The 12,075-nt window shown below is 40.7% G+C and overlaps 1 protein-coding gene across 1 annotated transcript in view; it reads right to left on the bottom strand.

Annotated features, from left to right (window-relative positions):
- Positions 1–9,587: 9,587 nt before the first annotated feature.
- Positions 9,588–12,075, bottom strand: part of LOC124555943 (dystrophin-like) — a 1,045,948-nt gene continuing 1,043,460 nt past the window's right edge. The window contains exons 53-54 of the mRNA XM_047129993.1: positions 9,777–9,966; positions 9,588–9,650 (exon numbers count right to left, since the gene is read on the bottom strand). Coding sequence (XP_046985949.1) covers positions 9,588–9,650; positions 9,777–9,966 — 253 coding nt within the window. The remainder of the gene's footprint in view (positions 9,651–9,776; positions 9,967–12,075) is intronic.

Raw genomic sequence — 12,075 nt, 5'->3', positions numbered from 1 at the left:
TAAAAGGGCACGGACGATTTCTCTCCCCATTCTTCCATAATCCGAGCTTCTGCTCCGTCTCTATTGACCTCGCCGTCGACAGGACGTTAAACTCTAACCTTCTCCTCTAGTAACATGAGAATAATGTGGATAATAACATAAGTAGGTAGATCGAAGCTGTGGAATTCGGCGTCAGTAGACGTAAAGAATGGATGTGGTGTATAAGAGGATCAGGAATGAAAATAAGTGTACCCGAAGAAGAAATGAGTATGTGCTAAACCGTTGGTATACAAAAATTGCCATTATTAGTTTTTAAGAGAGGTCTTAGTAAAATGAGAAAATGAAGCAATCTGCTTTTTTGTTTTTTTTTCGTATATGCTCTTAGTGTATAATTTATCTAAGACTGCAGGGTACTTTCTTACAGAGGCAGACAGAAACAATGAAGAAGGAAAAACTGAATTACATTCACTAAAATTAAATGGATGAATTCGGTGAATGCCTCAAGTCGAAACGATACAAATGATATTTATTCGCAAATTCCAAATCTGCTATGTAATGAATATGTCGTGCCACAAGGAAATCTGTGCCATAATGGGATTTAAAAGTGGATCTCCTGCTTATCTTCATCAGTCATCTTAATCGGTTGGATCATCCCAGTGCGCCAAATGTCCGATCGCAACATTCTGTCACACCAACATTTTCGAATTATCTTAATGTTGAGGAAAGACATGGCCCAATGTCATATCCGCCGCTCTTATAGTGGTGCTATTCCCAAAGGATGACATCTTGTTTTTTTTTTTTTTTTTTAAGGAAAACTAGTAGCAAAACAAGAGTGACACTGAATGTTTGCATCCTTCCTGGAGGCATGCTTGGCTGCCGTAATTTGACTGCTCGCGGTAAGTGGAAGATCAATGTTGGTGTGATTTCCCTAGATCGCTTCAGGCAAATGTCGGGATGGTTCCTTCGAAAGGCCACGGCCCACCTTCTTCCCTAATCCGATTGGACAGTCAAAACCAGTCCATCAACCATCAAAGTTCCAATCCCAGTATGGCATACATCATTTGTCGCGATGTATTCATTATAATGCAGTGGCAGGGGAATGTTTTGTCTATGTATCGGTAAAGCCAGGATATTAGATAAGTCAGACGTTGTGTTACGATCATAACGAAAGGTAACTGTTTTCGGGTAGTATACTAACTGTTGTGTTTCCGAGTACACCACACGCTCGTAACGCGTATTTCTAGATAGCACTGTCTACTATGTAACACTTTTTGTCTTACGGTATTCATGTGCTAGTCACTGACTTTAGCCAAGCATAAAAGACGCAGCAGCTCAAAATATGCTCTTGTAGGTTAGCACTTCCTTCCACTGACTCCTTCAAATTTTCTTTTGCTTGTGCTATGTGACTCGCAAGACGAGGTCAAAATAGTCTCCAAGCCGACTAAAACTCGACCCGTCCACTCACATGTATAGGACGATATTTGGATTAAGTCTGCATCTTTGAAAGCACTGAAGCATTGCTTCTTGCAGTCTACGCTATAAAATGCCCCACCAATTCCAAACAACCGCTGCCTTCATCCCGTCACACCGCGCCTCGGTTCCACTATCTGTTGGAGAATAAGCTGTTTCATAACACACCCACACACACACACACACACACACACACACACACACACACACACACTGGTGGTCACTCTGCTCTCATATAAGCTAATGATCACCTCATTATCTGATAAGTTCCGCTGTTGTTTAAGCTAATGAACATTCATTACCCTCTCGATTACATGTAGCTCCTGCATAATGCCACATTAACCGACGTCACTTATCAGGCTCCCTACAGAATTCCTGCTCCCCATCGTTCATTAACATGAAGCAGAATCGTGGGGTACTACATCCAACGGTGGATTCTTCCCTGCACATACGTCACACTGCGGTCGAAGAAATGTTTCTCAGAGCAACTTTGAAAATTGAATACCCTATCGGCTCAGTAACAAGTATTATGCGCTGCTGAAAATCCGCAAATTCAGATCTTTCAGGAACTGAGATTTTTCAACAAATTAGTACTTCCTACTGATTTGTGCATAACGCTGGAGAAGTCACAGAGTAAAAAATAAGCTATACATAGGGATCTCTGTAACTCTCTATAACGTGATAGTAACAGATATGAATGAAACCGCGAAAAACAGAAATGTACATCAGTATGGATTAAACTCCTCGTTTTAACATAGAAGTAAACGCTGTAGCAAATCAAATGGACAAGTAATATGTCGCGTGTCTTCACTACAGGTTCAAATGGTTCTGAGCACTATGGGACTTAACTTCTGAGGTCATCAGTCCCCTAGGTTATGCACCAGTTAACCACAATTATAAGTTATCCAATGATAAGTCACATACAAAGTAAGTACAGAATGTCCTCTTTTACACACTGTACTGACAACACCAGATTGGCGGGAACCGCGGGTTGGTACCAACTGCAACCGTAAATTTTACGAGGTTAGGGTTAAGAAGCATGTCCTGCTCTTTGTAATGTCCAGGGTACTATCATTAATCGTGGTCACTTAAATAGAGAAAAGTGTAATTTCTGTTCGCCTCATTGCATATTTCTTTCAGTTACCTTCTGTACTACACTGTAACAGTTCCCTCTGTGTACGGTCCAAGTTTCAACGAGCTATGTTACTTGGCAGCGACACATCACGCGAAAGTTACTTTCATCCTTTAGTTTTGCACACCAGTGCAGTTTACTGGATTCTATCCGAACAACTGTTTCGAGGGTATTTTTATTTGGCAGCCGCTGTTAGCACCGAAACCGGGTTGCGGGTGGAGCTGCTTGTCACGCGACGCTACGAAGGATTATGACGATCCTCATCCTGACCTGCAACCAATGGAGCTAACTGCCTTCCCTCCAATTACGAGGGACGCGCTGGATTTTAAATTTTCCGCTAGGCAATTTTATGAGCTTCCCGGCTGTAAAAACGGAAGAAACATTTGTTCATTACTGCACAGCACCGAGGTCATAATATTGTCTGTTTTGTAACGGAGATACGTGGTTTACGACCGCCATTCAAACCAGCACCTTTCGTTGCCCGTGTGAAACCTGAGGACTGTTTAACGTGTGCGCAGAAAGCTCCTGGCTTCGTATACAGTGGCCTTTCCAAGTTTATTTGAAATATGAAACTGATCAATGTACATTAATTTGGCGAAATTAAACTTTCCGTCTCTGAAACGTATATGTCACAACAAAATGGAAAACAAACGATAATACAGTTCCGAAGTTTACAGTTTGCTTATCAGATTCTAGTGGATACAGAGTAATATCCGTTCTCTGGGTATCGTCTTCTCCATTAACACAACAAAAACAGAGCCATATGGACTGCAGCAACAATTTAATATTTAGAAATCCAGTAGAGCCGTAAGTTACCACAGAAATAAATAAATAATAACTCTGTCAAAAATTACAGCTGAATGTCATCTGAGCAGACAGACAAAGCAGCTAAGTTTGTAGCTAAATCATCAATGTACTACGAGTTTAACGTCTCGTCAGCGGCGAGGTTATTATAAAAGAATCTGTATTACAACTTGAGAGAAAGGGAGTGAAGAAAGCAGACATTTCCTTTTTAAGGAACTATACCGGCATTCGTCGAACTGATAGAGGAAAACCATAGAAAATATAAATCATGGTAGTCAGATGGGGATTTTACATCCGCTCCTCGGACGTAAACATATACTCTGCGCAGACCAACATATACGACGTATGGTGCAGATTGTAGACTAAGGAAATATCAGACTATATAATTTGAAGCAACATACAGAAAATGCAGATCGTTACCAAACTGACATATTTAAACACAAGTACCTTTCCATTTCATAAAAAAAAGTTAAGGAACTGTTTTTAAATCTGTAACCTAGATGTAAACCATAACCTATGTGTAAAAATGGACAAATCATGTAATATTTCAGGAACCGACGGAAGATGCCTTGTAAAAAAAAGGCGAAACGCGTCTGGGTGCATAAATTAAAGTAAGAATTTCGATGTGCAGCATGCAAAAAAGGCATTTTTTTTCAAACAACTGCAATTTAAACACAAGTGATCTTTCCAGGAATACCACAACACAAACCGTCGGTTCAAACAGTTACTGCTGATAAATCAACAATCTGGTATGCGATAAGCTTGTTTACTTTCCAACAGTATACAATGGAAGCTTGAAATGGAAATCGATTGTTCCCGGCCGGTGTGGCCGTGCGGTTCTAGGCACTTCAGTCGGGAACCGAGTGACCGCTACGGTCGCAGGTTCGAATCCTGCCTCGGGCGTGGATGTGTGTGATGTCCTTAGGTTAGTTAGGTTTAAGTAGTTCTAAGCTCTAGGGGACTGATGACCTCAGATGTTAAGTCCCATAGTGCTCAGAGTCATTAGAACCATTAGAAATCGATTGTTCGGAGTCGCTATTCGTGGTACGAAACGACTTTTCGAAGCGCAAAGTGATTAAAATTCGTTGCCTCTGCAGAGTTTTCGGCTGCAGGTCATCATAACGACATCTTAAGGCCACAACTGGACACGGCGGTATTTATTTTATAGAATTTGAAAGGATGGATCCATTATGGAAACACGCATTGACACTTGCTGAGGTAAATTTTTTTCTGTCATTCACAGATTATACCATTAATTTGAGACAAGCATTTTTTACAGTCAAATATAAAGAGTCATATTAGAAAGAACTGAAGAAGATCCAGCTTGTGCAGCTGCTGTTTACTGTTAACACGAATGTGTAGTCGAGGGAGCTACACGGTCATAACAGTGAAACGACGTGAGTTACGAATTTTTAAAAAAACTTAACTTTCCGTTACATAAAAATCCCTTTACAACTGTTGGCTGTGGCTACAAGCCAGCAAATATAACTGCGTCGTTCAACAACTTGGCCATGATTCCCTAAATCAGGCTAATCTGGCAAGTAAAAGCATGTAATGTGTACACATATTTCGATTAATGTATTACGAGACATGATCCAATAAGGACGGAGGGAGGCAAAATTAGGTTCTAATGCGCAGTCAACGAAAAGGGCGCTGTAGATGCAACAGGAAAACACGGTTGTGACGTTTTGAGGGAGGCCTATCCTTTCATTCTGATGAAATGATTTAGGGGAACTACCGAAATCTGAATCAGAATGAGCAAAAGGGGATTTAAACCCGGATCCTTCCAAAACACGTTCTCAGTTTCTTAGCTGCTGTGTCATCAGTCTCAACGAGGAAGTTTTGTGACAAAGGTTGTGTATGATCCACACGAAACAATTAACACCCAGATTAAATGAAAGAGCCAGCAACCAGTTCCTCGCCCGGTCCTCGGCTGCGTCAGGACTTTCTCTGTGATGACCAGACGGGACGATAAACACACAACATAAAACATGGGATTTTTAGCCACAACTGAAAATTACGCTTCATTTCATGTTTAGCGACGTCAAGCCTAATCACCAGTAAAAGAGTGCTGTTCAACAGCGACATTTCCAACAAATGTGTTTATATCGGATCTCTAGAAACGCTGTCCATAAATTACGCTTAATTCTGTGATGTATGGAGTTTTAAAATAATACTTTAAGTTGTCCTAAACTTCAACAGTTAATAAAAATCGCTGCTATGGCCTCGGGAAGTCTTACCAACCTCCGCCACATGGCTGATTTTGTACACAAATGCCGGCCGAAGTGGCCGTGCGGTTAAAGGCGCTGCAGTCTGGAACCGCAAGACCGCTACGGTCGCAGGTTCGAATCCTGCCTCGGGCATGGATGTTTGTGATGTCCTTAGGTTAGTTAGGTTTAACTAGTTCTAAGTTCTAGGGGACTGATGACCTCAGAAGTTGAGTCCCATAGTGCTCAGAGCCATTTGAACCATTTTGTACACAAATATTTCATAAAAACTGCCAAAAATTCGTGATTTATAGTCGCTCAAACCGCCTTCGTAAGCCATAACGTTGTGGTGAAGTAGCCAGTGATTTTAGAAGAGAAGGTGGCTATTGTTGTAGTCTTCAGCCCAAAGATTGGTTTCATGCAACTCTCCGTGCTACTCTATCCAGTGCAAGCCTCTTCATTTCTGAATAACTACTGCAAACCACATTGATTGGAACCTGCTTAATGTAATCGTCTCTTGATATCCCGCCCTGTTTGTCGTAACATAATCGCTCACATAACAACTGCAAATAGGTATTCATTTAATAAACTAAAAATAACTCCACTATAGAAACAAAAGCTAAGAGAATTCCTATTGTCTACTCACATACGAGAACTAGACAGGAAATGAAGAGCGAGCAGCACTCCAAGTTGCCTTTCGCGAAAGAATGCTACAGCTGCTGTACTGGATGACTCAGAATAAATTTCCCCTCTAGCAATGTAGAATAGTGTGCACACATTTCCGTAGTTTCTGTCCATTTGCGTTTCTCGCGTTAGTACTGTTAGTACCTCATATCTGTATTCCATGTCGTGTTAATGCACTCTGTGGCACATAAACACCCTCCCTCAGCGTCCTCCGTTGGCTAGTCTATGATGCACTGAGTCGCCAGTGATTGTGTAGGCGCCCTATAGAGGGTCGGTGTGATTTCGTGAAACATCCTGCTGTAGTTGATACTACTGGGGTAGATAGAGTGGGGATTCATCTGCTCGCCTGTAAGTTTGGACACACATGAAGGACGGAAGTGTATGACCGTAATACGACTACCTACTTGCCCTGACACTTCTACACTCGACCCCCCCCCGCCCCCCCCCCCCCCCGAAAACAGTTATCCCTTAATACGGTTCTACTGCAATAAAGTCCAAATTTAATATTCGTTCTTAACCCGCTTCATTTAACAGTAAACAGTAATTTTATACCACTAAAACACTATGTTTTTCAATTTGCGAATTTTACATGCCCTGCTACGCAGACAATATTAGTCCTACAGAAAAATGGAGAAGAAACTTTTTTGTAGAAAATTTAATGTAGTTTAATTTCTTGCCTGGAAACATTTTCGCTATAAGCCGCAATTTTCGAATTATTCAAGGAAAACGTGAAAAAGTGATCTTTTAAACGCCCTCAACCCCACACTCACACTTATACCCCACCGATGGGGATTTTTTGTATGTTGTTCATGACACACCCTCTTATCACAGTACAAATATTTGCGACTACACGAAATTTTCCCCTGTTCGTTGCCTGGGCTATATCGTCCACGTTTAATTTCCGTTGAAAGTTACACTCCAGAGAAATGCCTTCAGAAAAGACTTCCTAATACTTAACTTTAAATTCGATGGTGACAAATTTCTCTTCTTGCCATAGCCAGTATACATTTTATATCCTCTCCACCTCGGTCATTATCAGTTATTTTACTGCGCAAAATAGCGAAAAGTCCTCTATTGCATTAGGAAATGAGTTACTGAAGTAATTCTCTCAGCATCACCTGATTTAATTCGAATACATTCCATTACCGTTCTTTTGCCTTTGTTAATGTTCACATTAATCCACCTTTCAAAACGAAGTTCTTTCAGTTCAGCTGCAATTGCAAGTACTTTGCTGTCTCTGACAGAATTACAGAGTCACCGGTAATCCTCAGTTTTATCTGTTCTCCATGAACTTTAATTCCTTCTCCAAATTTTTCTTTGGCTTCCTTTACTGCTTGCTCAATGTACAGATTTATGAAAATTGGGGATAGGCTACAGCCCTGTCACACTCCCTTCTCAACCACTGCTTCCCTTTCATGTCCTCCGACTCTTAAATCTGCCCTCTCATTTCTGTACAACTTGTGTATAACCTTTCACTTCTTGTATTTTACTCCTCCTACATTCAGAATTTATATTCCTTTTCGCTTGCTTCATTTGTTTCATTTTTATATTTTCTCCTTTAACCAGTGAAATTGAATATCTACTGTGATATCCACGGATTTCTACTAGGCCTACTTGATCCCTTGCTGCCTTTACTATATCATCTTTCAAAGCTACCCATTCATCTTCTACTGTATTCCTTTCCCCCGTTTCAGTCAATCGTTGCCTAACGCTCTCTTTGAAACTCTCACAATTTATGGTACTTTCAGCTTAACCAGATTTCATTTCCTTACTTTCCTACTTTATTGCAAATTCTCCAGTTTTAATCTACAGTTCACAACCAAACATTAAGCTCAGAAGCCACAACTGCCGGTGGAAATAAATTTAAATCTGAAATGTGATTCCGAAAGCTCTGATTATCATTTTATATCAATCTGAAACCTTCCTGTATCTCCAGGTCTTCTCCACACATAGAATTTTCTTTCAAAATACTTCAAACAAATGTTAGCGATGATTAAATTATGCTCTGTGCAAAATTCTACTGTGCAGCTTGCAGATATCCGGTTCGAATTCTCGTCGTGGAAGAATTTCTCACCATCCGGATTCGGGGGGACAAAAAAAAAGAGGGAGAAGTGGGGGAGGAAACACAAGTTTTCTCATTAACAGCGTGTGCATCTATATCGTGTGTTTAATCACAAATTTAGCCGCATTGTTTCAAGTAGTGAGGTCAGTTGCTACTGCCGTCATGGTGATCCCTTCTCACGAAAAAAATAACACCAATTTTTAAAATAACGAAAGAGAAATAATATTAAGTTAACTTTTAACGAAAGAAAAATTAAAAGTTGTTCAAGTATTTTGTTACTCCAAAGAATAACGAACGAAGAAACTGTTGATGGTGTTTATTTCTAACATGTTTACACATTCTGTTTGTCCTCTGGCAGCCTTACCGTGTGCTATCAAAATATTCATCATATTTCTGGGCACGCCTAGATTTAGTGGATTTTTTTCTCGAAAGAAGCCCACATCTTATACCAGTCTGGTTGTAAATACATTCTCTGTTACGGCTCAGTCGACGAGCGAACAACTAACTTGTGCAACACTGAACGACAAGCAACGTTACAAATCGGTGTGACCACAGGACGCGCCACGCTACGCCAACTAACGACTGCGGTTATTTCCGTGAGTGACTGGAACGTCAAATTAGCCGTCTGTAAAGGCATATCACAAGCTGAGGCTTCCCTCTTATTGCGAGCGTCTGAAAATTTGAGCTAAAAATATTGGCGTCCAGAGAAATAGTAATAATAAATATTACTCTTAAAATAATTTTGATTTCTATATTATTATAATCGACCCCTTTTTGTTTTTAATCCTCAGAAAATTTCATCCCTCTCACCTCTCAGGTAGGAAGAATGTACACGGCAGGAACGTCCGACGTTATCTGAATGACGCCATTCCACGACGTTGGATTGGAAGAGGAGGCGTAGCGGAAGATGAACTTCAGCGACAGTGGCATCCCACGTCTCCATACCTCACATCTGTGGGGTTGCGTAAAAGACCGCGTTTTTACCCTCACTCTTGAAAGTTTGCGACATTGCATTGTTGAAGCTGTGAATTCGATGACGAGAGACCAGCTGCTTCGTGTGTGGTAGGAAATGAGTCACCGTTTTCATATTTGTCGTGTAACACATGGTACCCACACTGAACGCTTTGAACTTTCGTCTTTTCTGGAACGTTAGAATTGTGTTTCTTTCTTCTGTAGTTTGGAAACAATAAATGTTTAAAATCAGTTCCTTCTTTTTGAATATCCCTGTACATTAAATCGTCTCATCTCTTCAATGCACTGATGCTTCAGTCAAATTCTCCATTGGTGTGTACACAGCATCAGTACCTAGCTGCTGTATCAATAATTTCTTAATACAGGTACTGCGTACGGAACTACAGAAATGAGGTTTTTACGTAACTGCCCCAGATTTCAGTCTTCCTTACTCTGTACACAAAGAGACACGTAGTAGAGCACCTACCTTGAGCTGGTGCAGCGGCTGCCGGATCGCCCCCGCGTCGCGCCGACTGCCCAGGCGGTCGGCGTCCGATTCCACGCACTCCATGGAGGATTCCGCTTCCGACAGCCAGGCCAGAAACTTGTCCAGCGAACGGTCGAAGTTGTGCAGCGAGCTCATCGCCGAATGCAGCAGCTTGCCCCTGTTGATGATGCTGCAACCAGAGAAAAACTTTGCTGACAGTTCATCTTGACATAAAATCAAGTATCACCGGAGTTGACCCTTCCCAATACATTTGTTTCTTCCAGTCGTATTTTCCCAACTTATGCTTATTTTGGGTAGGAAACACAGACAGGTTACATCTGGAAAAGTGTGAAGTAACAGAAAACATTCTCGCGGAATGGAGTTCACTCGAGCTAATCTTCGATAAAACAGCATTTGAATACTATCCATGTTCAATATCACGCCAAGAAATACATTAATTTCTTCTAATGTGTAAAGCAACTAGAAGACGAACTATTGGTACGTGGGAATGCTATCTCCCGATAGGTCGTATTGAAAAAATACTTCGCTTAAAAAATAAACAAAAAATAAATCGCAAAAGAATGCAGTGATTCTCATATATCGAGAGCCAGAACACTTCTGGTGAATGATGATTCAAGGTTTCATTATAAACAGGAGAAAAATTCAACTTGTTTTTAGTTTAGAATTTTTTAATATTTATTCTTTTCACCACTTCTTCGCGATGGTTGGCCACTTTCTTCCATTAAAAAGGACTATTGTTGTCAGTACTTTAATATATCTTGAAACAATAAGGAAAATTTTGTTCGACGAGATTTCGGGATTGTAGCCGATCGTCGAAAACTTCACTCCACGATATTTCAAAATGGTTCAAATGGCTCTGAGCACTGTGGGACTTAACATCTGCGGTCATCAGTCCCCTAGAACTTAGAACTACTTCAACCTAACTAACCTAAGGACATCACACACATCCATGCCCGAGGCAGGATTTGGACTTGCGACCGTAACGGTCGCGCGGTTCCAGATTGTTGCGCCTGTAACAGCTGAGCCACCCCGGCCGACCATGATATTTCAACTGGGCACCTGCCAGTCATCTTAAGGTGAGCCATCGAAGTCTTCGCCAATCTTCGATGGCTCACCTGAAAATGACTGGCAGGTGCCGAATTGAAATATTGTGGAGTGAAGTTTTCGACGACCGGCTACAATCCCGAAATCTCTTCGAACATTTAACTCACTGGGAAAATTTTAAACTTCACATCAACGAAAATCTTGCTCAATGGACGCTAATTTTCGTTTATAATTACACATTTCCTTACAATATAGCCAAACTCACTTTTAAGATGTTTCATTTGCCAAACCTGCACCGTGCAAGCTCATCAAATATGTAAAACAGGTATTGAATTCCTGGAGAAAACTCTAGTATCCAGTGGCTTTTAAGAATTACTTATTGCCGGCCGCGGTGGCCGAGCGGTTCTAGGCGCTTCAGTCGACTGCTACGGTCGCAGGTTCGAATCGTGCCTCGTGCTTGGATGTGTGTGAGGTCCTTAGGTTAGTTAGGTTTAAGTAGTTCTAAGTTCTAGGGGACTGATGACCTCAGAAGTTAAGTCCCATAGTGGTCAGAGCAATTTGAATTTTTAAATTACTTATTGTACAACAGTTTTCAGTTTCGAGGACTTACGAGCGTAATATACTCCCATCTACTGACACCATTAATTTTCTTAATTGTTTAAATGTTACTAATATGAGTCATGTACTAAACTACTGATTATGTTCATGTGTCAAGCATATGAATTCATTTTCTGAAAAAAATTTACGACTGTGGAAAAAAAGTTTGATACACTCTGTGCAAGTTGTTTCCTACATATTACATGGAAGAACAATTTGGTAAATCAGAAATTCCCATTGTCAGTTATTGCTTAGTCTATCCCCTGCAAGCGAGGTTCGGTGTGTACGCTGTACAAAGTATGTATTAAATATGGGTCTCTTAATAGTGAACAGAATTTCCTTCTTTTCGATAGGCGAATTCCAAAATTCCTGAATTCCTGTCGCCATAGACTTGGTATTAAGAGTTCTGGACATGTAAACTGAAATGAAAATAAATTAACATTACGTTACAACGTCCGCATTGCGGATCTTATGGACAATGACCTATGGGTCGCCCTGTCAACATTTGCCTTCTGATTCATTCTAACTAGTAATTTTATCAAAACTTGGTGTGTTTCCATTTTCCTATATCTGCTGAGTGAAAGAAAGATTGTATTTCACCGCGTCTATATTGACTACAAATGGATTAATTATTCAA

Source organism: Schistocerca americana, chromosome X (assembly GCF_021461395.2).
Source record: "Schistocerca americana isolate TAMUIC-IGC-003095 chromosome X, iqSchAmer2.1, whole genome shotgun sequence".
Taxonomy (NCBI): Eukaryota; Metazoa; Arthropoda; class Insecta; order Orthoptera; family Acrididae; genus Schistocerca; species Schistocerca americana.
This window is presented reverse-complemented; position numbering and strand designations above follow the sequence as displayed.